Source organism: Saimiri boliviensis, chromosome 13, assembly GCF_048565385.1.
Source record: "Saimiri boliviensis isolate mSaiBol1 chromosome 13, mSaiBol1.pri, whole genome shotgun sequence".
In the NCBI taxonomy this organism is placed as follows: domain Eukaryota; kingdom Metazoa; phylum Chordata; class Mammalia; order Primates; family Cebidae; genus Saimiri; species Saimiri boliviensis.
Window position 1 is genome coordinate 35,258,386 of NC_133461.1, and position 26,409 is coordinate 35,284,794.

The window sequence follows — 26,409 nt, forward strand, 5'->3', positions numbered from 1 at the left end:
CTGATTTTATAGATTTTTTAAAATATATAACAGAAGTTATAAAACACAGCGATTCATCTCTGCAGTGAATGACAGATCTAAGAATTAAACCATGTCTTCTGGTGCTAAATCCTTAATTGAGCCATCACTAGTACTTTGGATTCATGCTAAAGATGGAACTTGCTATCTGTCACTGAAGGAATTCAAGAAGACACAGCAGGCCCAGCTCTGGGGGTTCTTAATTAGGTAGGAAATTTTGCTGGGAAACGATCTCAACACTCCTGCAGCTCTACGATTTTTTTTTTAATTATTAACTATAGAATTTTTTAAGTTATTCATATGGCAATTTCTGTTAAAATTGTTCATGGTCAATAACTTAGATAAGTTACAGTCAGTGAATCCTCTCCTTGTTTGAAAGTCTGAGTTTTCCAGTGCTGCCTTCTGTAAGAGGTCCAGCTGGGCTTCTAGTTGATAGACTCTTATTCCTTACTTTAAGTGTCTAATAGACACTTAATGATATTTCTGCCTCAGTCTTTGGACAACATCATTCCTTTCAGAGCCTAAAGAGAACTGAAAGCTGTAATTCCTGGGATAGTAATTCTTTCCCTCTTGTATCCTGATCATTCTTCTGTGAGCCCAATAATACATCAGCAGCACTTTTGACTTTTTAGAGGCTTAACATGTGTACTTAGACTCACAATGAATCAATACCTACCAATCTCAATGAGTACTTTGTCTTACTTTTTAATTTATCTAACATTTAGCCTACATTATTTTTTTTAGAGTTGCCGATTCCTCCTCCCATTGGAGATTGAGATTAACCACCAAAATCCACTACACTTTAGATTCCTGATCTATTTTGGGGTGTTTATGAGATGTGCTAAGTGCATCAGAAAGCAAAGAGCAATGAACAGCTAATAAATATTTCATGACTCTGCAGTCCAGGAAGTTGGTGGAGGCATTTCTGCATTCAAGCACAAATTCACATTTTGGGGAAACAAATGTAGGCTGTGCCCATATATGTGCAAAGCAGCAATTAAATCCAATAAGTACTTCAGTTGGGATTTAGGGCCATATCTAACAGTGCAATGTGTTTATTAGATACCTTGATTGCAGATGACTTTGATGAGTTTCTCATCTTACTGCTAGGTGAATTATGCTTAGATTAGTTATCTGAGTGGAAAGACAGTTTTCTAAAATTTAACAGGAATGACTTAGAAGACTTTTATATGAGGGTAAAGCATACTGTAAAGTCTTAATCAGACACAGAACTGTTACGGAAACCAGCATTGTGTCTGGAAAAAAAAGAGCAAAAGGAGGCAAAGGGCTTTCTCATCAAAGAGTGGGTAGACTGTTTGCATTCCAAAGGCAGAACTAGGATAAGTAGACGATTAAAAAAAACAATATTCTACCTCAATATAAATCATTAATTATAACAGTAAAACACTGAATTAGCTTTCCCAGAGCTTGCAATCCCTGATGTATGGAGCATAAGCTGGAGGAATGCAAATCTGGAATGCAGACAGGAATGTTGTAAGATGGAGAAATAGGTCAAGGCGAATACCAAAGTCTTTTGTGCCTGAGCTGAGGATTCACATTATCTTCCTGCAAAGGCAAATTCAATACAGAATACTGCTTGATAGGCACAGAATTAACAAGATCCAAGTGCTTAAGAAAACGGCAGCTAAAGGTCTCCTAGAGCTCTTTTCTCAGAAAGGGGAGATTTTTCAAGTGGTAGCATCTCCTGAGCCTATACATAAAGTTCACAGGCTGATCTCTGGCAACTCTTTCCCCGCTGATTTTCATTTCCTCTTTAAGGTTCCTTCCCGGTCTACCATCTTTATTTAGCCCAACAAACCCTTTCTTAAGCATCTTAATGAGCTATGCTCAGTAACACAATGAGACCTCTTGTGTGGGTTCAACGTTAAATGACATGTAAGTTAACATTTTGGACTGAGACAATTAATATATTTTCTGGGAATCACATCCTCTCCAGCCAGGGTTAGCTCGTGGAAGGGCTACCTCCAGTATAACACTTGAAGACACCTAATTAAACATGACATTCAGCAATTCAGAAAATTTATCCTGGCCTTAGCTCCCTAATTTCTGATTTTAGTTCCCTTATTTTTTGCTAGGATTAATTTGTTTTCACATTATTGGTGGTTTTGTAGTTCTTTTTAGCTTCTGTTTTGATTTCTTTCTATGATGCTTTTCCTTATATTTGTTCTCTAAGGAAAAAACATAGCAGTTAAGTGTAGGGAAAAAAAAATCTACATCCTGCTTGCCTTATACCTCCTCTTGCAGCGATATACCTCTGACTTGGTGATTTTAGCTGATGCTTTGTGTCAAATACAGCACTACGTCTGTTGTGCTCATTCTCCACTTCTCTAAGAGGAATGGAAGGAACAATCATCATTTACATTTTGGGTGAAAATGCAATCCAGCTCTATCATTTTTCTCATCACTGTTACTAATTTGCCTTTTCCTCTTCATCCTGGGAAACATTTTAAAGATTTTGCTCCTTACCACTGATTTAATTTTCAACATTGTCAAATCTATTTTGCCATTTTCAGAGTTTAAACTCCATTACTGCAACAGAAGTTTCTTTACATTTTCCAATAGCACATCCTGTTTTTTTAAATCTTTTATTAAGTATAACAACTAATATTTATTGAGAACCACTCTGCCAGTCCAGACACCTGATACTAAAATAATAAGTATTACTTCATGAGTGTTACATTGTATCTTCTGCCACTATTATACTTTCATCTCTGAGCCTTCTCTTTATATCAAGTTCTACTTTTCTATAAAAATTCTGTTTAAAAACAACTTTTAACTTTTCTATAGAGACCACATTCTGATATATTATTAAGAATTTGTAAATATTTTATGTAAATATTTTTGGAGCAAAAATCATAGAATTGTAAGATTCTTCAGAGGTCTGTTTTCCCTCTTTGTCATTGTGATAAAATTCTTTTTCTTGCGCCACAACTTTTTTTCAGATGCTTCTTTTCTGGTTGCTTTTTTGCACATGTGTGAATCTGAGTTTCAGTTTCCCTGTGCTGCCTGGTCCCAACTCTTACTTCCCTGAACAGAAGTGCTTAGATAATTTACAATATATAGAATGTTCTTTTCCTTAGATTATTCATTTCTCTAGTTTTGTTGAGACTAAACTCCAGAGTGCAATATATAACTATCCACACTCCTCTTATGTATGTGACACACTGTTACAATTATGGATAGGCTTTAAAAATATGATGGGAAAGTAGGCTCCTGGAAAATCTCAAAAATCAGCACTTGGACAGTGGAATAATCCATGCCCAGTTTTATATTTGGTGCAGACACTCATCTCTAAATTAGGGGAGGGTGCAGGGAGTGCATGAGTTTCATGTGTCTCTCTTTTGGTATTTGGGACAGCAGACTTGGTAGATTTTACCAAGCCAAGAACAGAAATGTCAGTGATTATTTTTTTCTCCAGTTAGCCTTACTTTTTCTTGTCTTTCTCCTCAGTGAATTTGGCTTTTCTATTTTCTCCATCTTCATAAGTATTGGTTAGAATGTTAGGGAAGCTCTATCTGAACTCTTTGCTAGACAGCATTTTAAGCCATTAGCTTTCCACCCCAATTTCTCTAGGCACTACTGACAAGTTGTAGCGGTGAGTTGAGAAAAAGGACAAATCAAAAGGTCAACAAAATATATCCCAGGATTAGAAGATAAGACATATGAGTTGAGGAATAAGGGATGAAATTTATACACCCTACAAAAGAGAGGTCTCCAAGTTAGGATCTCTATGACATGATCTATAAATATCATCAAGGTAGCAAAACAAACAAAGCAAATTATTTACAGTCACAAAAGATAATAGGACAAGAATGATTACCTGAATCTAAGTGAAAGAAAGTTTACAATAGGCTATAAAAAGAGTTTTTAATGAAAGCAAAACCAAGCAATAAAACTAACACAAAAGTTAAGATCTATCACAGACCTGTGCGTAAAATATAGTTTTAAAAAATGTTATAGGCAAGAAATGTATATATGTGTAAAAGATATAAGATTGTCAAATATTCATTGTAAAAATTAAGATCAAATCTTGGCATTATCTGCTCCCTAGATGTAGGATCTTTGACAAGCTATTTTAAACACGTATAATTAGAATGATATCAGTTGTTTTTATAAATAATGTGGCAATTATATCTTAAAAATGATTTTCCATTGATTCTATAACCATTTCAAGTCATAGTCTCAACAAGGATAAGATGTGATTTTATCACACTTTCCTGGCATCATCAACTTTTCAAATTAAAAGCGTATATGTCAGTGCTAAACTCCTGGACTCCACTTATTTCTTGCTATCTGATTTCCACTCTTCCTTTCCTGCTAAGATTTCTGTTTTCACTAATGAGCTCTTACTTTTCAAATGGAATGAACTGTCACTGCTATTTTTACATGACGAATCTGAAGCACTAGATGGCATTGACCAACACTTGCTTCTTCAAGGCTCTTTTTGCTTGCATTCTATTCTCCTCACGGATTTCCTAAATCTCTATATGTTTCTTCTTTATCTTTTCAATAATATGGATGTTGGCATTAAAGGATTATTGTATAGATACAATTTAAAAAAAAAAAAAAAACATGCAAAGTCAGTTGCAGTGGCTCATGCATAATCTCAGCACTTTGAGAGGCCAAGACAGGAGGATCACTTGAGTCCAGACATTCTACACCAGCCCGGGAAACATAGCAAGACTCAAGCTCTACGAATTTTTTTTAAAAAATTAGGTGGGTATTGTAGTGCATGCCTGTAGCCCCAGCTACTCGGGAAGATGAGGTATGAGAGTCACCTGGGTCCAGAAGTTTGAGACTGCAGAGAGCCATGATCACTCACTGGACTTTAGCCTGGGTAATAGAATGAGACCCTGTCTCAAATAAATAAACAAATAAATGCCCAAAAAATTTATTACCAAAGCACCTTGAAGATAGAACACAGAAAATATTATCTTGCTCAATTTTAGTTCATCTATCCATTCATAAAGGCATGTTTAGATTTCTCTTCTTTCTAGAAAGCACTCCATAGAGAATCTCATCTCTTCCAGTTGTTTCATTTACCACTAATAAACTGAAGATCTCTTAATCCACAACCTCTCTTCTCAGCTCCAAATCCATAGTTTGAGACTGCTTTCTTTACATATTTAACAAGATATTCCAAAAGCTATCAGTCTTTTTTTTTTTTTTTTTTTCAGATGGTCTCGCTGGGTCACCCAGCCTGAAGTGCAGTGGCATGATTTCAGCTCATATTTTTAGTAAAGACAGGATTTGGCCATGTTGGCCAGGGTGGTCTGGAACTCCTCACCTCACATGATCAGCCTGCCTCCACCTCCCAAAGTACTAGGATTACAGGCATGAGTCACTGTGCCCTACCAAGCACATCAATCTTAATGTAAACAAAATTGGACCCATTATGCATATCTCTCTGTTTACTTCAACCAGTCTATACTTTCTCAATTCTGTACCTTGAGATACCATAGAAGTATCTATGTGTGATAAAATCACATATTATCCTTGTTGTAATAGAAGTGATGCTATTACCTGCCTATGGGAACCAGTGATGCAAACAGAAAACCTCAGCCATCTTTGATTTCTGTTCCTTTCTAATTCTCATGCATCCCAGGCACACCATCACCTGCCAGTTTTTCTACAGTCACGTGACATGGGCCACATTTACCTTTACAGTTTTTCTGCCATGGATCTAATTAATCTAATTCAGATTGTGATCTTTTCTCTGCAGGACAACCAAAGAACCACCCAGACATTTTATTGGTGCCTAAGCTTCTCCTCATTTTAATCCACTCTTCACACTACATCTAGAGAGAGCTTTGTAAGTTTTGTAAACCACCAACCTATTCATATTACATTTCTACTTAAAAGCCATCATCAGCTTCACATCACCTGGTGTGTAAGTCCAAACTTTTCAAAATTGAAAAACAAAAATGATAAAAAAGCTATCATAGTTTACTTCCAAGCTGTCTTTTGAGTTTTCTCTTCTGCAACTCCATACTTAGCACTTACCAGACATAACAATGTTGTGCATTACCTGTCCTTTCCTCCACGCTTTTTGAAGAGACTACATTTCCTACACTGACTGTACCAGACTCAACTCAGCTTCTAAACTACATGGGGCTGGAATAATCAAGACCCTCAGCTCAATTTCTCTCTTACTTGAAAGGTACTTGACAAATGAGTGAACTTGAAAGGTACTTGACAAATGAACTCTCTTTTTTTTTTTTTTTTTTTTTTTTTTTTTTTGAGACAGAGTTTTGCTCTTGTTGCCCATGTTGGAGTGCAATGGTGTGATCTCAGTTTGCTGAAAACTCCATCTCCCTGGTTCAAACGAATGCGCTAGTGCCTCAGCCTCCCGGGTAGCCCAAGTTATGGGTACACGCCACCACCTCTGGCTAGTTTTGTATATTAGCAGAGATGGAGTTTCATGTGAAGTTTCTAATATATGATTGTTTATTATGAATGTTGTTCCCAGGCACTGAGTTTACATCATCTCGTTTGAATTTCACTAAAACTGCTTATATTAGGTTTGTATTTCGAAGATAAAGACACTAAAGCCCTGAGAGATGAAAATATTTTTTCATTGTAATACTGTTAGTAAATTGGTAAGAGAGGTCAGTTCATAATAAGGCCTCCCTTAATCTAAAATCTGAGTGTTTTCCATAAGAGATCACAGCAAGCAATTTTGTAATATAGTGAATCTCTCATACTTGGTATTCAAAGAATAGATCAAGAATTATTGATTATGGCATATTTTCTCAGATGAAAGGCTATACAATGTGTATCTAAGCCATCTTCTAATTTTAATTTCTTATCTCTCAGGAGAAATTAAAGCAGTCTCGCAAATACAATTGGTAAAAATGTAATACTGTCTTAACTTTTAAGCTAGAAAACAATTATTTTAATGTTAATAGCAGGGCTGTGTGGTAGTATTTGCAGTGGAATAGAAAATTATTCAAGTACAATATTAAAAAGCTTCGTTACCTATTTAACATAATGCCATTTTGCTTACTGAGGTAGTTATAGTAGATCCTTATACAGAATTTGAGCACAATACTATATTCCAATATTTAACAATTCAAATTGATAACTGATGGCATCTGCTATAAGATGAAACTTTAATAAACAGATAACATCAAATTTACACTGAATAAAATTAAATATTTCTTGGACATTATATTGCAGAATGTTACATAGCCTCAGAGTTACCATTGCAGACATTAATTATAATTGTCATAAACAGATGAAAGTAAAAATGATTAAAATCTCTGGGCAATAATCTGCAAATGGAAAGTTTCAGGATATTCCTCTGAAATTTACCACTATAAAGTTATTTTGTTTTTATAAAGTTTAAATATTCACATCATTAGCTTGTCTATGTTTTGATATAGCCTTAGCCTAATATTATTTCGTTTACATTGTAAAAGTCAACTTTGACTAACTGAAGAGAAAAAAAAAAAATTACCATCAGTAGTATCCATGTCAGACACTACTATGAAGCATATTGATTTTAAAAAGTTTGAACAATTTTTTCATTTATCAGTTACATATCAGGGCCTAGGCTCAAGACCATAAAAATATTTAGAAATAATGAAAAAAGAACTCCTCTCAAATAGGTTATAATTTAATAAATTGTGCAAGCTAAATGTCAAATTAATAACTAAACTATAATAAATACCACAGAAATTTAGCTGTCTTCCAACTCACTGCTATTTGAGAAAGTCAAAAAGGATTAATGGATAAAAAGTAAACTTGAGCCAGACCTTGATTTCTCTCTAATTATAAACCTGTGTTATTCGCTGTTTTACTTCAAAGTTGGTATCACGCTTTACTTAAAGAAAAAGGAAATAAAAAATATATTAAAAAATCCAAGCTCCATATGCTATAATAAAACCCTCTGTGATTGGTCTATAGCCCAGTTTTGGACTGTATTTCTATGTTCTTTTGCATCAGTTATGTTTTCAATTTATAATTTACCAAAAACCTTTTGTTTTCCAAACTTTGATCACCCTTACTTATATAATCACCTTGGAGATTCACTTTAAGTCTTAGCCCAGGGCAGTCCGCTTTGTTGACACCTCACTTTGTCTTCCTACTTGGAGTCAGTTTTCTCTTCTCCCACAATCCTGCCATACTCTGTCCATTTATCTATTCAATTACTTGCCATGTGCTGGCTTATACTGAGGCCTGGTAGGCAGCTGTCTTTTTCCCCACACCAGGCTCTCATAATTTTGAACTCATGAACTACATAGTGTTTTCCTTTTTTTTTTTTTTTTTTTTTTTCTTTCTGAAAGGCTGAACACAGTTGTACAGCGAATGAATTTGAGAATGAGAAAATTAATCTATGTTTAATAAATGAATACATGTTGAATAAATACATGCAAGTCACTTAGATTACATGTAAGATACCTTTTTATAGGTATTTCAACCTTTAGTAAGCCTTCAGGATGAAAGTACCACAAACAGAAGTATTCACACTGACTTTTAGTTTTATTGAATGTGAGTAGGTCAGCATGTGGTTAAGAAGCCTGTGCTCTGCCCCTCATTCAGAAAATTAGCTTTTTCTTCTTAATCCTTTGGCTTTGATATTATTTTCAGTTTTTACAATGGTCTTACACTTCATGGTGAGAACATGCATGCCAAACATTCATTTATTCAAATTATCAACTAAGTTGATTTGTCTTTTTATTAAGGTATTAATAATAAATTATACACTTCGAAAGGTTAATTGTATTAACAATGGCAGTGTGTAGTCACTCACTTGGAACAACAAATTATTTTATTTAACAAAAATATCTTAGTCATGTAGCACATTCCAGGTACTGTGCTATTAAATAAAATTTACGGGAGGTCATTGGTCTGGACTGAGGTTGTACACTTGGCCCCAGCATGCCAACCCAAAATGGGTTGCTACGTTTCTATGTTACCATCCCAAAACCTAAGTGAACCAGTTTTGTAAGATCTGACTTTCCAAGAAACCAGGAGAGAGTTGATAGCCAAATCTTCAGCCAATTAAAAAAATAAAGCAAAACAGGAGATTCACATCAACTAGTCAAAAGGGGCTCAGTTAACCTAATCCAGCATGATAAGAAAATCCCCTGTTTTATGTGGTGAAAGTAACCTGAAGAACTTGATATTATTCAATGTGCTTTTGCTCTACTCTATTTTCTTGGGTTTGGTCAACCTGTTTTACGGAAAGTGACTAGACTACTATGCCCAGTGTAGCTTTTGTCTATTTTGTGGACTGGATGATTCCTGGTTCAAGAATTACAAATCAAAGCTAATTAGGTCTTTAAAACTCATTTTGTTGAAAATGTGTTTTTGAAACTGAAACATCCTAGAGAGGTAAAGTTGACTACAGATGAGGTCACATACAGACGAGGTCACAACTTTTTAGTAAAGTGGACTAAACTGTAAATAAGTCATTGTAAAAAATACAACAAATTCAAATGAAAGGAAAAGTGGCTTTGCAGACAATAGCATGAGAAAGCACGTACCAGTAACCAGAAAGGTGAGAAAAGAACTCTCGAATCTCCAAACTTCTCCCCTATACTCTATCCGAGTAACTGGATGCCTTAGCAATTTTTAAAGGAGTTTAGAACTGTATCAATATAAATAAAACTGATACATTGCTTTTGAGGGAATTGCTTGTTAAATTAGCTTCACCTTTTGTCCTCTGAGAAAGATGAATGGTGAGCAGCAGTAGCCCACAGAGGCAAGGTGGAGTGTACCTGGGCCCTGCTTAGGGAGTTGACTGGCTCTGAATGAACACTGAACACCTGCATCTTAATTTAATGGAGTCTACCACTTGAAGGATATGGTGTGCCATCTAAAAAGAATGGCAACTGCCAGGGAAGGTTGGAGGAAGTATTTGCAAACTTATCATTTGATAATTTTCCCGAGCACAAAGCTATATGTTAGGAAATGATTTTAATTACTTAAGAACTCTATTCAATCATCATTTATACAACTAGAAGATATGCCAACCCCTGGACAACACACATAAACACACGAAACACGCAACAGAGAATTTTGGGTGTACTGGTCAAGGCAAGGGAGGAGAAATGCAAACTCACAAAAGTTACTGAATAAAACTGAAAAACGGTAGCATCAGAATGCTTCAAAATTCTTCCATTATCAATCAGAAGGTTTTCAAGCCCTTAGTACTGCAGGAGAAGGATCTACAGTGGAGTGCCTTCAAATTTCAAAGAAGAGATAGATAAAGAGGGCTTCATATCTAGGAAAGTCTCTCTGCACTTCATGTTTTTGTTTTTTTCATGTAAATAGGAAAAAAAAAAACGCTACTAATTCTTCTAGGAGGAATATGGACAGATACATTAACAATAGTGAACAAAGGCAATTCACTACCTATATGTCTTTTTCACATCTCAGTGTCTGTTAATATTTGAAAAGACACTCACTTATTTATCATGAAGGGACATTTCCATGTATTCTTTTCTCTTAATCAACATTAAAATAGTATGGTAAATAAAGAACAGGACCAAGGACACAGCTGGCATGACAATTTCTGTGCTTTCTCACCAATTCAGAATGGCTGACATGGAAAACAGAGTAACAGATGGTGGAATAGCTAGACAGGCACATGATTCACTCAAGGTCATAGGAATTTCAGCAACACAGCTAGAAACAAACAAACAAAAAAACCCAGACCTTGAAGCTAAAGGATATTGTTTATATGTACCACTTCATTGAGGAATAAAGCTTTGATTAAATTATTATAGGATAATTATAGCCCTAGTTCTTTATTAGTCGATCATGGAAATGATAGTTATACTGGAAGAAAGGCAGGTAGCTCACTTTGCCTGACTCTATTGTAGGAACGGTGAGGGCCACAGTAGAATACCAGACTGAAATGAATACTTTGTGTCCCTATGTGCCATCCTGAGTTACTGGGTTGAATTTTTTAGGCATTTGATATATAAATATGTGTACAACAAGGTCTGTTAAGTTGACACTTTAGGTGGATTTCTCTGATGTCAGTGTATAGGATGAATTGAGGACTGAAAGGGAGCAGAGGACAGAGAACTTGGATTCAGGGAGAAAAAGGTAAAGAGCTACTTCAGTTATGGAGGTCAAATACTAGAAGAGGTCATGCTGCAATTAGGACCTGGAGGGTGGTAATGCCCCCTACAAAGGTAGAGAACATTGCTGACTGTTTGGGATGAGGGTGATGTACTTCTGGACATACGGAGTTAAGATATAATTAGGGTTTTGATGGAGACATCCCAGATACAGTTAGAATCATTTTTGCAGCTCAAATAAAAAAAAAAAATGGGTCCAGAATTACAGACTTGGCAGTTACCTACAGAAAGGTGATAAATTGACCTACGGCAGTGAATGAATGCACAAAGAGTAAAAAACATAGAAAAGTGGGAATAGAATAATTGGGCCAAGTTTCATTTAAAACCTGATGGATGGTCTGTAAAAGAAAAAAATACAAATTGGACCCCATCAAAATTGAAAACTCCTGATCTCTGAAACATACTATTAAGAAAAATCACATGCTAGAGGAAAATATTTACAGAATATTTATATGATAAATGACTTACATCTGGAATATATAAAGAATTCTCAAAACTCAATAAGGAAATAAACACCTAAGTATAAAAATAAGCAAAAGACTTGAACAGATACTTTGGCAAAGAAGATATACAGATGGTAAATAAACACATGAAAAGATAATCTTCTCTTCTCAGATGAGTATTTATAAACAGTAGACTGACGGCAGCACAGACTCAAAATAATGTAATAATAATATCATATACCTGTGTGGTATTTATCACTGGTCAGACACAGTGTCAAGCACTATGTAACTATTAGCTCACTTAACGGGTTAACAAAGTAGAATTTTAATTAACTATTTACTGATAAAGAAACTGAGGCACAGAGCAGTAAAGGAATTCGCCCAAGGTCGTATAGCTGGTAAGTGGACAATTCCAGATTTGAACACAACAATCTGGCTCCAGAGCCCGTGCTCTTGGCTATAACAATTTGAAGCCTCTCCAGAAACCAGCAAGTTCATACTGAGTGCCTACTCCGTGCACACACTGTAGAGCCACAAGAAATGGGTTAAATATAGTTCCTCTCCAAGGGGATCTTAACATCTAGCTAGAAAGACAAGCTTATGCACACCAAACACTTGTCTGCATCTAATAATGATTCAAGCCTTAGAAAATAGACAATAAACACGTAGAACATCATCATGTTGATTGAAAGACAGGAACTTATTATGACAATTAGGAATTACTGAAAACATTATAAAACGTCTGTAGTTTAGAAGTTCTTTTGAGAAAAAAAAATACTGCAAAGCTTTATAAGAACTCAAACAGGGAATAATAGTTTGGACATTTAAAAATACTTTTCTGCAATCTTTTATGATACTGTAATTGTCAGTAAAAATGTTTATCAATTATCTCTTTCATGCTTGATAGAGTCCTTCTGATTTAGGCTGTTTTTAATAACCTAATGTAAACAAGCATGAGCCTTGTCCAAACATGACAATGATCTAATTCAATTACCTCCCCCCATGTTAAACCTGCAACTGTCAAAGAGCTGAAAAATTCCTATTAGCTGAGTGTTATTTCAGTAACACTGACAACCCATCCTTTTGAGCCCTGAGTTACTATTCTGTTTTGTTTTTGTTTTGCTTTTCCATTTTCCCAGAATGAAAACTGCAATAGAAGAGTGATAAAATGCAAGAATATAAGCAGAAGAAATCCTTATTAATTAATTGATTTTGATCAAAAGAAAATAGTATCTTTGAAGTTGTACCTACAGAAGTCATCCTGTGAGACATAGCAACTCCTGTGAGGTCTCAGATTCGTTCCATTCTAGCAGCCCAGCCTGAAAAAGGGTTGAATGTGTGTGTGCCACTAATAACTGTGACTCTGCAGGAGGTAGGCAGGAGAGAGAAAGGAGAGACACAGAGAGTGAGGAAGGGAAATGGAGAAAGAATCAGAGGAGGAAGGAAATAAAAATTAGGGGGAGAGAGAAAGAGAGAGAGAGAGAGAGAGAGAGAGAGGAGAGAGAAAGAGAAGAGAGAGAGAGAGAGATTGTGGGAGATGTGAAAGAGTGAAGAATCAGAAGGAAGGAGGGGGAGATGCAAAGCCAGATTTTTATTGGAAGCAATTGAAGTGGTTGCTATGAGACCCGCTCGAGCGGAGGACCAGCAGCCAGCCCTACGCTGATGGTTCTTACCTCGTACTAAAACCTTTGCTTTGACACAGTTTTAGAGTTGCTTAATATTCAAGCAAGCACCTGACACGGGTGACTTTTTCCTTCTTTTTTTTTTTTCCTCCAGTCCCTCGGGTAAGATGGAGGTAGAAAATGAAGCCAGCTGCTCCCCAGGCAGCGCATCAGGCGGGTCCAGAGAGTACAAGGTGGTAATGCTGGGATCAGGGGGAGTTGGTAAAAGCGGTAAGTTTTCACACCAAATTCTGGGGAAGGAGAGACCTCTATAGAGACAACTCTATAGAGTGAAAGAAAAATGATATTGCTGATGCTGTTAGAGGTGAACTAGGCAGTTAAATACAGAGTATCCGTCTGGCAGGATGCTCGGAATTGTCAGAACTGTTAAACCAATGCTGATGAGTCAGGAGAAAGCAGTCAGTCAGTGATGATCCACAGAACTTTAAGAGGATAATTGTTTTCTTTGATTTCATGCTGGGTGATATTTGCTCTTAGTGTATACGTCTTTTTTAATAATAAAAATATGTATGAAATTGTCATGGTATGAGAAAAATGTGCTCCTGTTCTCAAAAATCTTCACATAAAGAAAGAAGTGCTATAAATATTCAATTAAACACAGTTATAAACACAGACATATACTCAGGACGATCAATGCTAATTGCTGTTTGTTCTGTCATTAGGAGGTTATTTTTCCTTGTCTGTAGTCTGACATAGTATGCGTGGGCTTTGAATAACAGAAGGAAAGTTGGCTTTTGAAAGTGGCAGTGATTTATGGAATGATATTCATTGTGAGTTCTGTGCAGGGTGATCAAACAAAACTTTGTGGTTAATTAAAGGAGAAAGCTGTACAAATAAATGAAGATGAGGTGATAATAAAGATAAAGAATAGAAAATTTGTTTTGGTACCTAAAGAACAGAAGTGTCAGTTGTTGGGATTCTTGAGGAACCTAAAAGGCCAAATATAATGTATTTTTAAAATATATATACATAGTAGTTTTTGAGGCTGATCAAATGTTAGACAGCTCAGAGCTATGGCTATCACTAGAAAATAAATAAATATAGCTTTTTATATAAATACTAAATATCTCCACTGGGAATATATCTTTGGGGATGCTAAAAGGCAGAAGAAATATTATAGTTAATATGGAAAAAAGTATCAAAGCAATTCAATAGTTTTAGTGTTGACAAAAACGTTGACAGCTGAAGACAACATTTTTGGCAGAAGAAATTATAAAGCTAACAACTTTGGTGGTGGGTTCACAAGGGATAAGAAAACTGAACAGTGAAGGAAAATGAAGGAAATTTTGACTTTAGTGGACAGCAAAGGTAAAGATAGCCAAAAAATAACCATCACCCCCACCCGTTCACCTCCCCCTACAAAAGAGAATTATCATAAAAATAAAAGAAATAGGTATATCTAAATGTGGTCAGTAGGACAATGCTTATTGTAAAAAGTAAAAAGTAATTATGGATCTCTCCTGGGGAGGGGAACATGTGAAATGAAAAACTTTGTAATTGTGTTAGTATGAGAAATTTTTAAAAAGCCTTTTCCTTCTAACATAATGGTTTGAGAAGAAAGGAATCAAAATGGGAGAGGATTTAGGAGAGGAGGGAGGGAAGGAAGGAAGGATGAAGACAAGGTAAACTATATAAAATAAAGTTACACTTTACAAGAATCCAGTTAGATACAGCGAGGAAGAAAGAAATAAACAATGTGAAAATAAAATACCAAAGAAGAGAGGAAAACAGATAAAAAAAAAAAGACAGGCAAAAGGCCAATCCACAGAAAATGCTACCGGTAGCTTGTGAGGTCAGGGAGATGCTGAAATAGTCCCAATAATGTGCCTCTGTATTGCTTTTGTTTGCTGGCTATTTGCTTTATCACCAGGAGGTTGGGGGTTGTGGGGATAGAGTGGTTTTTAGCCTACTTCATTTTATTCCATGGAAATGAAACCTGGAAGAAGAGATATTGGACAGGAACAGCCTTCAGCAACACACTTTTCTTGTGATATTGCTGATATTATAGTAGTGATATTTTGTGTTTTATATTGATCTCTCCCCAGTATTATTTGTGCTGACTGATCACTGTTACTGTTCCAATGACTATGGATTTTCAATATGACACGTGACCCACAGAGTGGTCTAGCTTGCTCTCATCTTCACGTTGTACAATAGAAGTCAGCTCATAATTAAGTACTTGAACAAAACTTTTTCAGTGAGATGAAAAGACAAGAATTACCACCTCATTCTCAGAGAAAGTTACGGATAAAGAGTGTAAATAGCTCAGTTGTATTGATTATGTATAAACAGCAACCTTGGTTACTACACCAGAGAATATTTCTCATACTACAATTTCACACCTGAAATATGCTGTCCTTATGACTAAGTGTTCGAAATCACAGTGCTAAAACCATCTGGTCCTTGGGCTTTTCTCCTGTGACTTATCTGATGTTATTATGTAAGTACATAAACATTCAAGCACTGATTTTCAATACTAACTTTCTAAGCAAAAAAATATTTGCTTTCAATGAACTAAAAATATACATGGTTCATTTTGCCTTATTTAAGCCCAGGCTGGGGTGCAATGGCATGATCATGGCTCTAAAACGTGTATTTTAAAAGCTACTTTTCATGTTGAAGACGTAGATCAACAGAGGTATATGAAGGGATTGTACAACCCCATTACCATGGGTTGTGTGAAGAGATTTCCAGGAGAGATCTGCTCTTCTGAAGAAACTAAAGAAGATGCATGAAGTTATCATCTGTTTCCAATTTTGAGAGACAGGTCCAAGTCAGCCTTAAACATGGATTAAAAACTCAATTTACAGTGACTATAATTTTTAAAATCATAAAGATTTCTATGCATATTAATATTTAATTTTTTTTACATTTTCTTTTTGTAAAGATGGGTTATCACTATATTTCCCAGGTTGGTGTCAAACTTCTGGCCTCAAAACAATGCTCCTGCCTCAGCCCACACAAAGTGCTAGGATTATAGGCATGAGTCATGATGCCTGGCCTGAGAAATGTTTTTATCCATGTTTTCTTAAAATATATTTTTTTGAATAGAAACTTTTAAAAGAATTTGCAACTTTACCGAAATAGGAATTCCCACAATATTTAAAATGTCAGTTAATAAATGTATTGTATGTGATAAATTTTAAGCCACAAGTAATCAATAAAGTTTATTGAACATGTATCATGCACAGTCCTATTACTAGCTGCTATAGAGAGGAAAGATGAAGAACATAAACATTTATGAAGCCCTCATTACATGACAGGTATGGGCTACAAGTACTTTATGCTTATACTCAGTCCTCACCACAGTCAGAGTTGGTATTTCCATTTCACAGATGGAGAAACAGAAGTCCAAAAAATAACTTGTGCCTGGTTACGGGGGCAATATTTTAGAGTTCTGTGATGTTTTATCTAACTCTGCTACATTATGTTTAATGCTCTGAGAAGAACAAAGAATTACATCACTCACTATTAGAAGAAAATAGATCTATTGGCAATGCATTTCCTAGATCTCAAATGTTATAATTAAAAGAGATCTTAACCATCTAGACTATCACTTTCATTTAGGCATCTATGCCTCTTTAACCTTTAACCTAATCGAACACTATGCATAATACTTCTGTATAAATAGAAAATAAATGTTTATCTTTGTATTTAAATTTTTATATGTAATATTGTTCAAGAGTGTTACTAACTACAGGGAAAACAGGGATACACAAGAGTTATTTGGACAATGGCCAAACTGAGGCCTTGAGAGTTGAAGAGACCCGCAAAGGGCATTTATAAATCAGTGGCAGAGTCAGATCCAGAATGCAGCCCTTCTGACATCATTGAAACAGCTTTTCCATCACTCTCCAATTTTTACACAATGTAAGCTGAATCAAAACTGCCCCATACAAAGTAAAGGGTATGTATACAAAGTAGCAGGTGTGTAAGAGTAACACGTATAGAGATCTAATGTATAGGATGAGGACGATAGGTAATAATATTTTATTTAGGGTTTGTGCAAACTAGTAGATTTTATTTTATTTTTATTTTTATGGGTACATAGTAGGAATATATATATATATATATATATATATATATATATATATATTTGGAGTACATGAGATATTTGGATATAGACATACAGTGTGTAATAATCACATCAGGGTATGGCGTATCCATCATCTCAAGCATTCATCATTTATTTGTTAACAAATATTCCATTATACTTTTTTGGTTATTTTAAAATGTACAGTAACTTATTGGTGACAATAATCTCCCTGTTGCTCTATCAAATGTTAGATCTTATTCATTCCTGTCTAACCATAATTTTGTAGTGATTAACCATCTCCACTCCCTCTTCCTACTACCCTTCCTAGCCTCTGGTAACCAACATTCTACTATCTCCATGAATTAAATTGTTTTAATTTTTAACTTCCACAAATGAATGAGAACATGCAAAGTTTGTCTTTCTGTGTCTGGCTTATTTCACTTAACACAATGATCTATGATCTCCATTTCCATCCATGCTGTTGCAAGTGACTAGATCTCAGTCTTTTTTAAGGCTGAATAACATCCCATTGTGTATATATCATATTTCCTTTATTAATTCTTCTGTTGATGGATACTTAGGTTGCTTCCAAAACTTGGCTATTATTTATAGCGCTGCATAAATTAGTAGATTTTAGCTGCTGTAGCTGTCACCCCCCCATAAAAAGTTACTATGTGAAATGATGGATATGCTAATCTGTTTTCCTATAGTAAAGATTTTAGTATCTATATGCATTCCACAACATCATATTGTATACCTTAAATATACACAATAAAGTTTATTTTAAAAATAATTAAGACTCATGATGAGAAAACAACTTAAGAAACAGCATACATATATATATATGTGTACACACACCCACACACACACACACACACACACACACACATTCAGTGAAATAACACTAAATGACAGTAGAATAGAAACATATGTACAAACTGTGATTGCAACTCAAAACAAAGGAAAACAACAACAACAAAAAAGCAATTATCCTATAAAGTACAGTATGTTAGGCACCTTCTTTTAGCTGTCTATCTCATTTTGTTCCACTGCCCACCACGCACTCACCCTCCAAAAATGAAACTAAAAATAATCTAATGGTTACAGTTTTAAAGTTTTATGGAGTCTAAACAATCATTAAAACAGTTTTAAATATTGACTTTGTCACTGTGTTTTGAAACAGCAAGGCTGTTCCTTAATGACAGAGCCTGATTAAATATTGCTCTCTTGGTGTCCCACCTATTTCTCCAAGTTCAGAATCAAATTATTCAACAGATTTTATTCTATAATAATAATATCTTATTTTCCAGGTATTTGGGGAAATATCTGCATTTGGGATTTATGCTAAGTTAGTATATTTTTATTTTATTGATTTTTTTATTTTTATGGGTACATAGTAGGTATATGTATATTTATGGAGTACAGGAGATATTTGTATACAGGCATACACTTAACATAATGATTATATTCTGAGATTTAAAGAATATAAGATTCATAATGATCATATTTGGCCAAATAAAATATTATTGCATAAAATTGGGGTAAAAACAACATTTTACCTATTCTGTATTCTGATCTTATTTGATAATAAAAATAAGAAAGCAAGTAAGAGAGGTATCTGAGCACAGAAATATCAAGGGATTTGCCTAAGCGTAACAGAAGTAGGAAAGTCAGAAAGCAAGGACTGGACATTAATGCAAGCTTTCTAATGCTGCATTGTTTTTCTGTCAAATTGTGTAGGAAAAGCAGATAAAAGTTCTAAATGTCAGATGAAAACTATGTGTCCTTCTCTGGCCAATGGGACACATCTTGAAATTACTTGGTAAAGTTTTGTCTTAACATACATCTTCAAGTATGAAATATGTATGAAACACTATGCAAGCCACTGAGAAGGGAGAAGGCGTTATTCATAACTATGATTTCAGATGATTCCTGACCTCTGGGAGTGTACCATGTCATGGTGGAAAATTTGCTGTAGTATGTCATACAAAACAATAACTTTATATTACGCTTCCAATATAAGAGCTTTGGAAACTCAGGATAAGGGGTGGCTATAACAGATGTGAAAGTTGAGAAGAAATCACAGCAGAGATAGTATTTAAATTGTGTCTTAAAGGATGAGGAGGATTTTTTGATGCTGAAAAGGAAAAGTATGAGGAGAACCGAGGAAGAGAATTGAACATAAATAGTGTATACAATGGCAAAAAGGGATGTAGGGGCTTATATTTTTTAATGGGAGAATCTTGATAACCTAGTGTCTTTAAGGGATAGTTGAAAGAATATCTTTTGAGATTTGTTTAATAGATAACTTCGCAAACTGTGACAAAGCTACACAACAAAAACTGAAAGCACAAAAAGGGTTAGGGAACTCAGAATTTAGAATGCATCCATTGTGAATTCTTTGTAAAGAGAAAACTCATTTGTAAAATAAACAAACATATTCTCTCCCACGGCCATTTGCAATTTGTCACCTCTGTAAATTCACTTTTGTGTAGCAGGATTTTATAAAGAGAAAGCAATAACAATATTTCTGAGATAAACAGAAAGCTGCACAAAACCAATTCCTTCCACCTCGGTGAATTAGGAAATCATGTAGGAAGTTGAGCTTTATGTGATGTATTAAATCAAGGCAGACAACCAACTGCGTCATTCATGTCCCGGAGCCTCTGTGTTTTACCTCATTAGCAGAACTTTGAGTCTGACAAAGCTGAACAATTGTCACATCATGCCATGCGTTATCCTAGCCTCATGGAATGTAAGGCAAAAGAAAATAAACAAACAAAGGAAAAGTAAAAAGATTTTAAGATTCCAGGGCCTTCTGTTTTCACCCTTAATTGTTACCACCTTAGTCATACTGTGGACCATCACTCGCTGAAATACTGTCAGGAAGTATTAGCCAAGAGGTCTAAATAAGGCTCAGCAAAAGAGTAATTTGGTATCTACTCACTCAAGTAATGACTGAAAGCAGAATTCAGACAAAAGGCTTGATTGACAACATCTCCAAGATCATATGCACTCTGTAGATTTCAAATTGATGAAAAAGAGTTACTACAACTCTCTGTGTGAATACTATGTGATATGTCTGCCCCATCTATGACTGGAGATGAATGAGCATGTAATGATTCCTGAATGAGCCCACGTGCTGCTGGGCTTTTTAGGTTTATGCATTCACTTTGGCGTTCTGCTGACTGAGGGTCTATCACATTCCACTGCCTTCCTATACCCCTCGCCCTGCCTTCATCTTGTGAGGAAAGCATTACTGTTTGCTCTTTATAAATGAGAAAACTGAGTTACACACACACACACACACACACACACACACACACACATAATATGGCCCGAGGCACACAGATATTAAGTGACGAACCTAAGTGCCTATAGATGGATGTATATGTTCAATGTTTACATTCTTTTTATTTTCTCACCAGAAAGTTTTTGTTTTATTGTTTGTAGACGTGATACAGTGAACCTGAGTTCTAACTTCAGCTGCATTTTCACAGACGTATTTTAAATATCAAACACAATCACCTATATGAAAATATTTTAATTTTCTACACAAACAGCAGAAGGTGCTATCCTTATCAGATGGGGTAGTGGGTAGCAGGAGGAGCTCTGATTAAACATTTTAGCATGGAGGCGCCAAAGACTGGTTTGTTCTTGTCCACTCAGAGACCCTTGGGGGCCTCAGCCTCATAGAGAGAAGGTGACAATTCCCTCAATGAGAAAACCAAGTAACCCAGTAATTATAGGAATTTATTGAAAACTGGGATCTTGCTAACAAAGAAAATAAACAGGGCTAAATAAACCAAGTAGATTTTTGAAATTAGGTGATGATCTCCTTAGGGAAGCATATTTTCTTTAAATATATACATTTTGGAGTAAGTGATAGAAACTTAAAAAAGTGTCTCTGTGTGTGTGTGTGTGTGTGTGTGTGTGTGTGTGTGTGTGTGTGCGGGCGCGCACCCGCGTGCGCGCACGTGCCTAAACCTATGAAAAGCCCCGAATATTGCCAAGAATTAGACACAGCCTCTGCCCTGTCCACCAGAGTAACAAACAAGATGTATAAACAGACTTGTGAGACAATGATAGAGATGTATGGGAGGTATTTTGGAAGCAATGAGAACTACAGCTTAGGAAATTAAATTGACCTACCATATATTGTTCAGTTGTTCATCGGTTGCATTGAGACTAGAATCTCCTGACTCCCTGGAGCATGAATTTTTCCAATGGGCCATACTGCCTGCCAAACCCAGCATAAAATCTCACAGGAGGTCAAGCTGTTGCCTATGACTGATTATTTCTCTTTCTCTCTCTCTCTCTCTCTCTCTCTCTCTCTCTCTCTCTGTGTGTGTGTGTGTGTGTGTGTGTGTGTGTTTGCAGTGTGGTGGGATTGTAACTGTACACACTGACAGTAGTCCTCTGCACTGCTTACACACGTGCAAGGTGCCCTCTTGTCAATGAATTTAGCTATTTGCAAAGCCTGTCAATGATGTCAACTCAATCACTTGGGCTTTGCTTATAAACACCAGCTTTCTGGTGACCCTGACCAAACACTGCCATCTGTCATTCCCATTGGTCAGCAAGGGCCAGCTAAGTGCCACTGCTAGCCACTGTGCCAGACATTTCTGCCCTTTCTGTCTACAATAATTCTACTTCAGCTAACACCACAGCATCAGCATGAGAATATTCATAGTTCTGGTCCCCACACACTCCAAGCACTTCAGCATTCTGCCATTGCCAAGTGCATTGGGCAGATAGAAACATGTGTCTGATTCTCACTAAAGTGTGTGTGAAGGATGTAAAGCTGAAGTGGAAGTGGAGAGTTGGGGCCCCCCTGGAGATGTTGCATTGAAAGGGAAATCAGAGCGAAAATGAGATTTGCACTCACAGGAAAAAAATTTTAAATGAACTGAAATGAAATCGTGTAGACAATTTGTGGTCTTACAATGGAACACCAAACAAAGATTTTTAACTATTGTAGTTAGAGAAGTGGTGGTAGATAAGGGAAGTCCTTTATCAGAAGATTTCTTGTATATATGAAAGTCAATATTTGGGTAGTCACTTACTGAATTAATCAGAAGTCCTTAGACACTTGACCAGTTCACAGTTCCTCTTGATATGCTTTAAAATGAACAATCAAGTTTGTGTCTCTCTTCATACATCTGTGTGAACTCACAAAAGAGGAATGTTTTTTGTTTTGTCCAAACTATAACTCTTTCAATTTCTTCTTTCAATGAATGTCAAAATAAAAGCCAACACTTTTGAGTTTTGCATATGCCTGACCCTATTCAAAATGCACTAAATACATTTATTTATCAAATCTCACTAAAGCCAGCACTTTAGGTCTGGTTAATATCCCTCATTTATAGATGATAACAGTAAGGTTTGAAGAAGGTAAGTATTTCACGTGGGAACCCAGAGGTGACTACACCGGAGGTGACTACGCAGAACTCAGTCACTGCCAGTGAACAGCTCTTAACCACTCTTCATCTACTGTGCTTCCCACCTTGCATTCTTTTGATCAATTTTCACTCTGTACAATGAAGCCCCACCATAAAAGTGATGACAGAATGATGTGAACTGGAGGTTCGAGTAACCAGGAAATCCATATTTGTGTTTTCTCATCTGTAAAATGGGGATGACAATAATAACTACTATAATGGTTTATACTCAGAATATTAATGACAAAATCTGGCACGAACTATAGGACAATGTTTTTAACATAAATGGATAGCGTTGCTTTTAATTATTTACCTTTGACAACATTTGACCCTGTACAATTTCACTTAAGCTCTTTGAGTCTTCATTTTTCCTGTTAAGGGCTTTAATTAAAATATCCTCAGAGAATTGCTGGGTAGGTGACATTGGAAAATATTAAACAAAAACCATAGATTATAGTGCCCAATGTTACACCTTCATTAAAACCCTTCCTTCCTTTCTCCCTCCCTCCCTGCCTTCCTGCTTTCCCTCCTCCCTCCCTCCTTCTCTCTTTCCTTCCTTTTTTTTAATGTTCCTTCCTCCTTCCTTTTGTGCCTCCACCTAAGGCAGTTACCTCTGTAACATAGGGAAGGGTAGTGGCACATCTTTCAGATAAGTCCTAGGAAAATACAATTTGGGTTGAATATTGCAAACCTGCCATTGTATATGCACCTGCTCTATTCCTGTTCTTGCTCTCTAAATCCTTATATTGATTAGTTTCAGCTTTGATCTCTTCAGTGGTAATTTCAGTGACAGTAGTAATGGTGGTTTGCTAGTTACCTTAGTAAACAATCCCTTTATTCATTCTAATTGACCATACCCCCCCACACACACACACACACAGACACAGACACACACACATACACAAAGCACAGCCTGTTAGAGAAAGGATTGGAGGACAATTGCCTGCTACAGTGGTCCACAAAGGGCCCGATTAGAAGGGCTATGACTTTTAACAGAGCATGACTCTGCTTGAATCTGGACTGAAATTAAGTTTTCCGATATGTGTATTGTTTTAATAAATTTTGAGTTATATGACTTATCTTGCATTCTCCATAGTAACAACACGGAACATTTAAAGGGAAAAGTTATATTTAATGGTTGCAGGAAAATTGAATAATAAGCTACATGCATACAATTTTTGTTTAATTGAAGAAATCAGGCTCTTTAGTAGGAAAAGGGCACATCTTTTATTTGAAATTGTAAAACCTTTAGCTAATTGGTTCCTGCCTATTATATTTATTTTTTATTTACTGTTTAAAAAATATATCTTACTTTATTCCAACATCATTATTTTAGGATTGAAATAGGTGAAAAACATCAGGGATTTTATTTGGACAAATTCTGAGCAACAGAAATCTGGAATACCTCAGCATCTTTTTTTCCCCCTTTCAGTTTTAGTTGACAAGTAATGATCATATATATTTACATGCTATTTTGATAGGTGTATATAATGTGTAATGATCAAATAATGGTAATTAGGATATCTATTACCTCGAACATTTATTACTTCTTTGTGCTGTGAACATTAAAATCCTCTCTAACTTTTTGAAACTACACTATAAATTATAGCTGACCACATTTATTATACAGCACTGTGGAACACCAGAAATCATTCCTCTCATCTAGCTGTGATTTCGTGTCTGTTAACCAAACTCTCCCCATCCTCCCCTCCACTGCTCTTCCCAGCCTCTAATGACCACAGTTCTACTTCTACGATATCAACTTTTTTAGGTTTCACTTACAAGTGAGAAGTTTCGGTATTTATCTTTCTATGCCTAATTTGTTTTACTTAATGTAATGTCCTCCAGGCTCATCCACGTTGCAGCAAATGACAGTATTTCATTCTTATTTTACGTCTGAAGAGCATTCCATCATGTATGTATATGACATTTCCTTTTTCCATTCATCTGTTGATGGGCATTCAGGTGTATGCCATATCTCAGCTATTGTGACTAGTGGTGCAATAAACATAGGTTTGTAGGTTTTAATATAGTGATATACTTTTAATATACTTTTTAATATACTTTTAATATACTGATTCCCTTTTCATTACATAAATACACAGTAGTGGGATTTCACCTATCATATTTTAAACCTCCATATACCACTCTTACCTGCTCTTCACACCGCTGTCAGTTTGACTGTCCTGAAATACCATTTTGATTCTTCTCCTCCTTGAATAGCTAAGATATATTACTTTATTCCAACACCATCCTTTCAGAATCCAAATAGACCCAGACATATCCTTCCATCACTGTCCTCTATCTTCTAGACAAACTTTTTGTTCCTACTTTACTTTTAGTTCTTCCAAGTTCTTAGGACTTCTTCCCTGTATTACTCACAAAGTTATTTTAAAATAAGCTCTCTCCTCCTTTCCCTTGATTTGTTAATTTGATCTGTCCTTTCAGATTCTGCACAAGTACTTCTTGCTCCTTAACTCCCTCCCTGTTTACTCTAGTCTAACATCTTCTCTCTTCTTTATAACACTTAAAATTCTTTCTGTGACATTTTGGGCTGGATGACACAAAAAAGAAAAAAAAAATCTTTCTGATTATTATTCCTTCCAATAACTGTTTACAATTACACAGGTTCTTTGAGCATCTGGCTTATGGTCTTAAGATGGTATTTAAATTTTGAATTTGTATTTAATTTGTTATCTCTTTATATTTAATTTTCATGTCTTAGTCTCAAGTTCATAAAAAATAGGAAATAGATTTTTTATTGTCTTTCTTCTATGATACTTATGGGAGTAAAGCTTCAAAAATATTTATAAACATAATATCCTTTCATCTTTGAGGAAATGCAGAGAGCAAGACACCAGGAATATGTAGTAAAATAAAACTAAGCAATATTTTAAAATGTCACAATAGAGCCATGAATAATGGAGAAAGAAACTGTCACCAAGAGAGAAATGGCAGATGCGTGAGTATAGGGCAGGGGTGTGGCTTGGGAAAAACCTAGAGTCAGACCAGCATTAACAGCGTTTGGTGACAGTGGATTTGAAGATGAGGAAGCCCACCCCCAATGCTTAGGATGCTCAGAAACACAAATAGATCACAGGATATTCATCCATCAAAATATGGCAGATAGTCACAAACAAGTAAGATATAAATGCTGAGTGAAGGGCTGGGTACAGTGGCTCACGCCTGTAATCCCAACACTCACTTGAGGCCAGGAGTTTGAGACCAGCCTGGCCAACATGGCAAAACCCCATCTCTACTAAAAATACAAAAATTAGCCGAGTGTGGCGGTGCATGCCTGTAGTTTTAGCTACTTGGGAAGCTGAGGCATGAGAATCGCTTAAACCCAGGAGGCGAAGGTTGCAGTGAGCCAAGATCACATCACTGCACGTGAGCCTGGGCAACAAAGCGAGACTCTGTCTCCATAAAGAAAAATAATAAATAAATGAAGGGCAATTGTCTTTTAAGATATGTATGTATGTCAAGTAAAAAAAAATAATAATAAATGAATAAATACATAAATGAATAAATACATAAACGCTGAATTATAAAGAACTGATTATGCACCAGCAGATTATTTGAAACAGCACGGACTTTGAAGAGGGACAGGCATGCACTGAAATTCAGTTCTTCCACTAATAAGTCAAGTGACTTTGCTGGTTCTTCCTCTTC

The 26,409-nt window shown here is 35.8% G+C and overlaps 1 protein-coding gene across 1 annotated transcript in view; it reads left to right on the plus strand.

Moving 5' to 3' along the window:
* Positions 1-13,088: 13,088 nt before the first annotated feature.
* Positions 13,089-26,409, plus strand: part of RIT2 (Ras like without CAAX 2) — a 381,462-nt gene continuing 368,141 nt past the window's right edge. Inside the window, exon 1 of the mRNA XM_003924709.4 lies at positions 13,089-13,470. Within this exon, the coding sequence (XP_003924758.1) occupies positions 13,368-13,470 (103 nt within the window). The 5' untranslated portion in view covers positions 13,089-13,367. The remainder of the gene's footprint in view (positions 13,471-26,409) is intronic.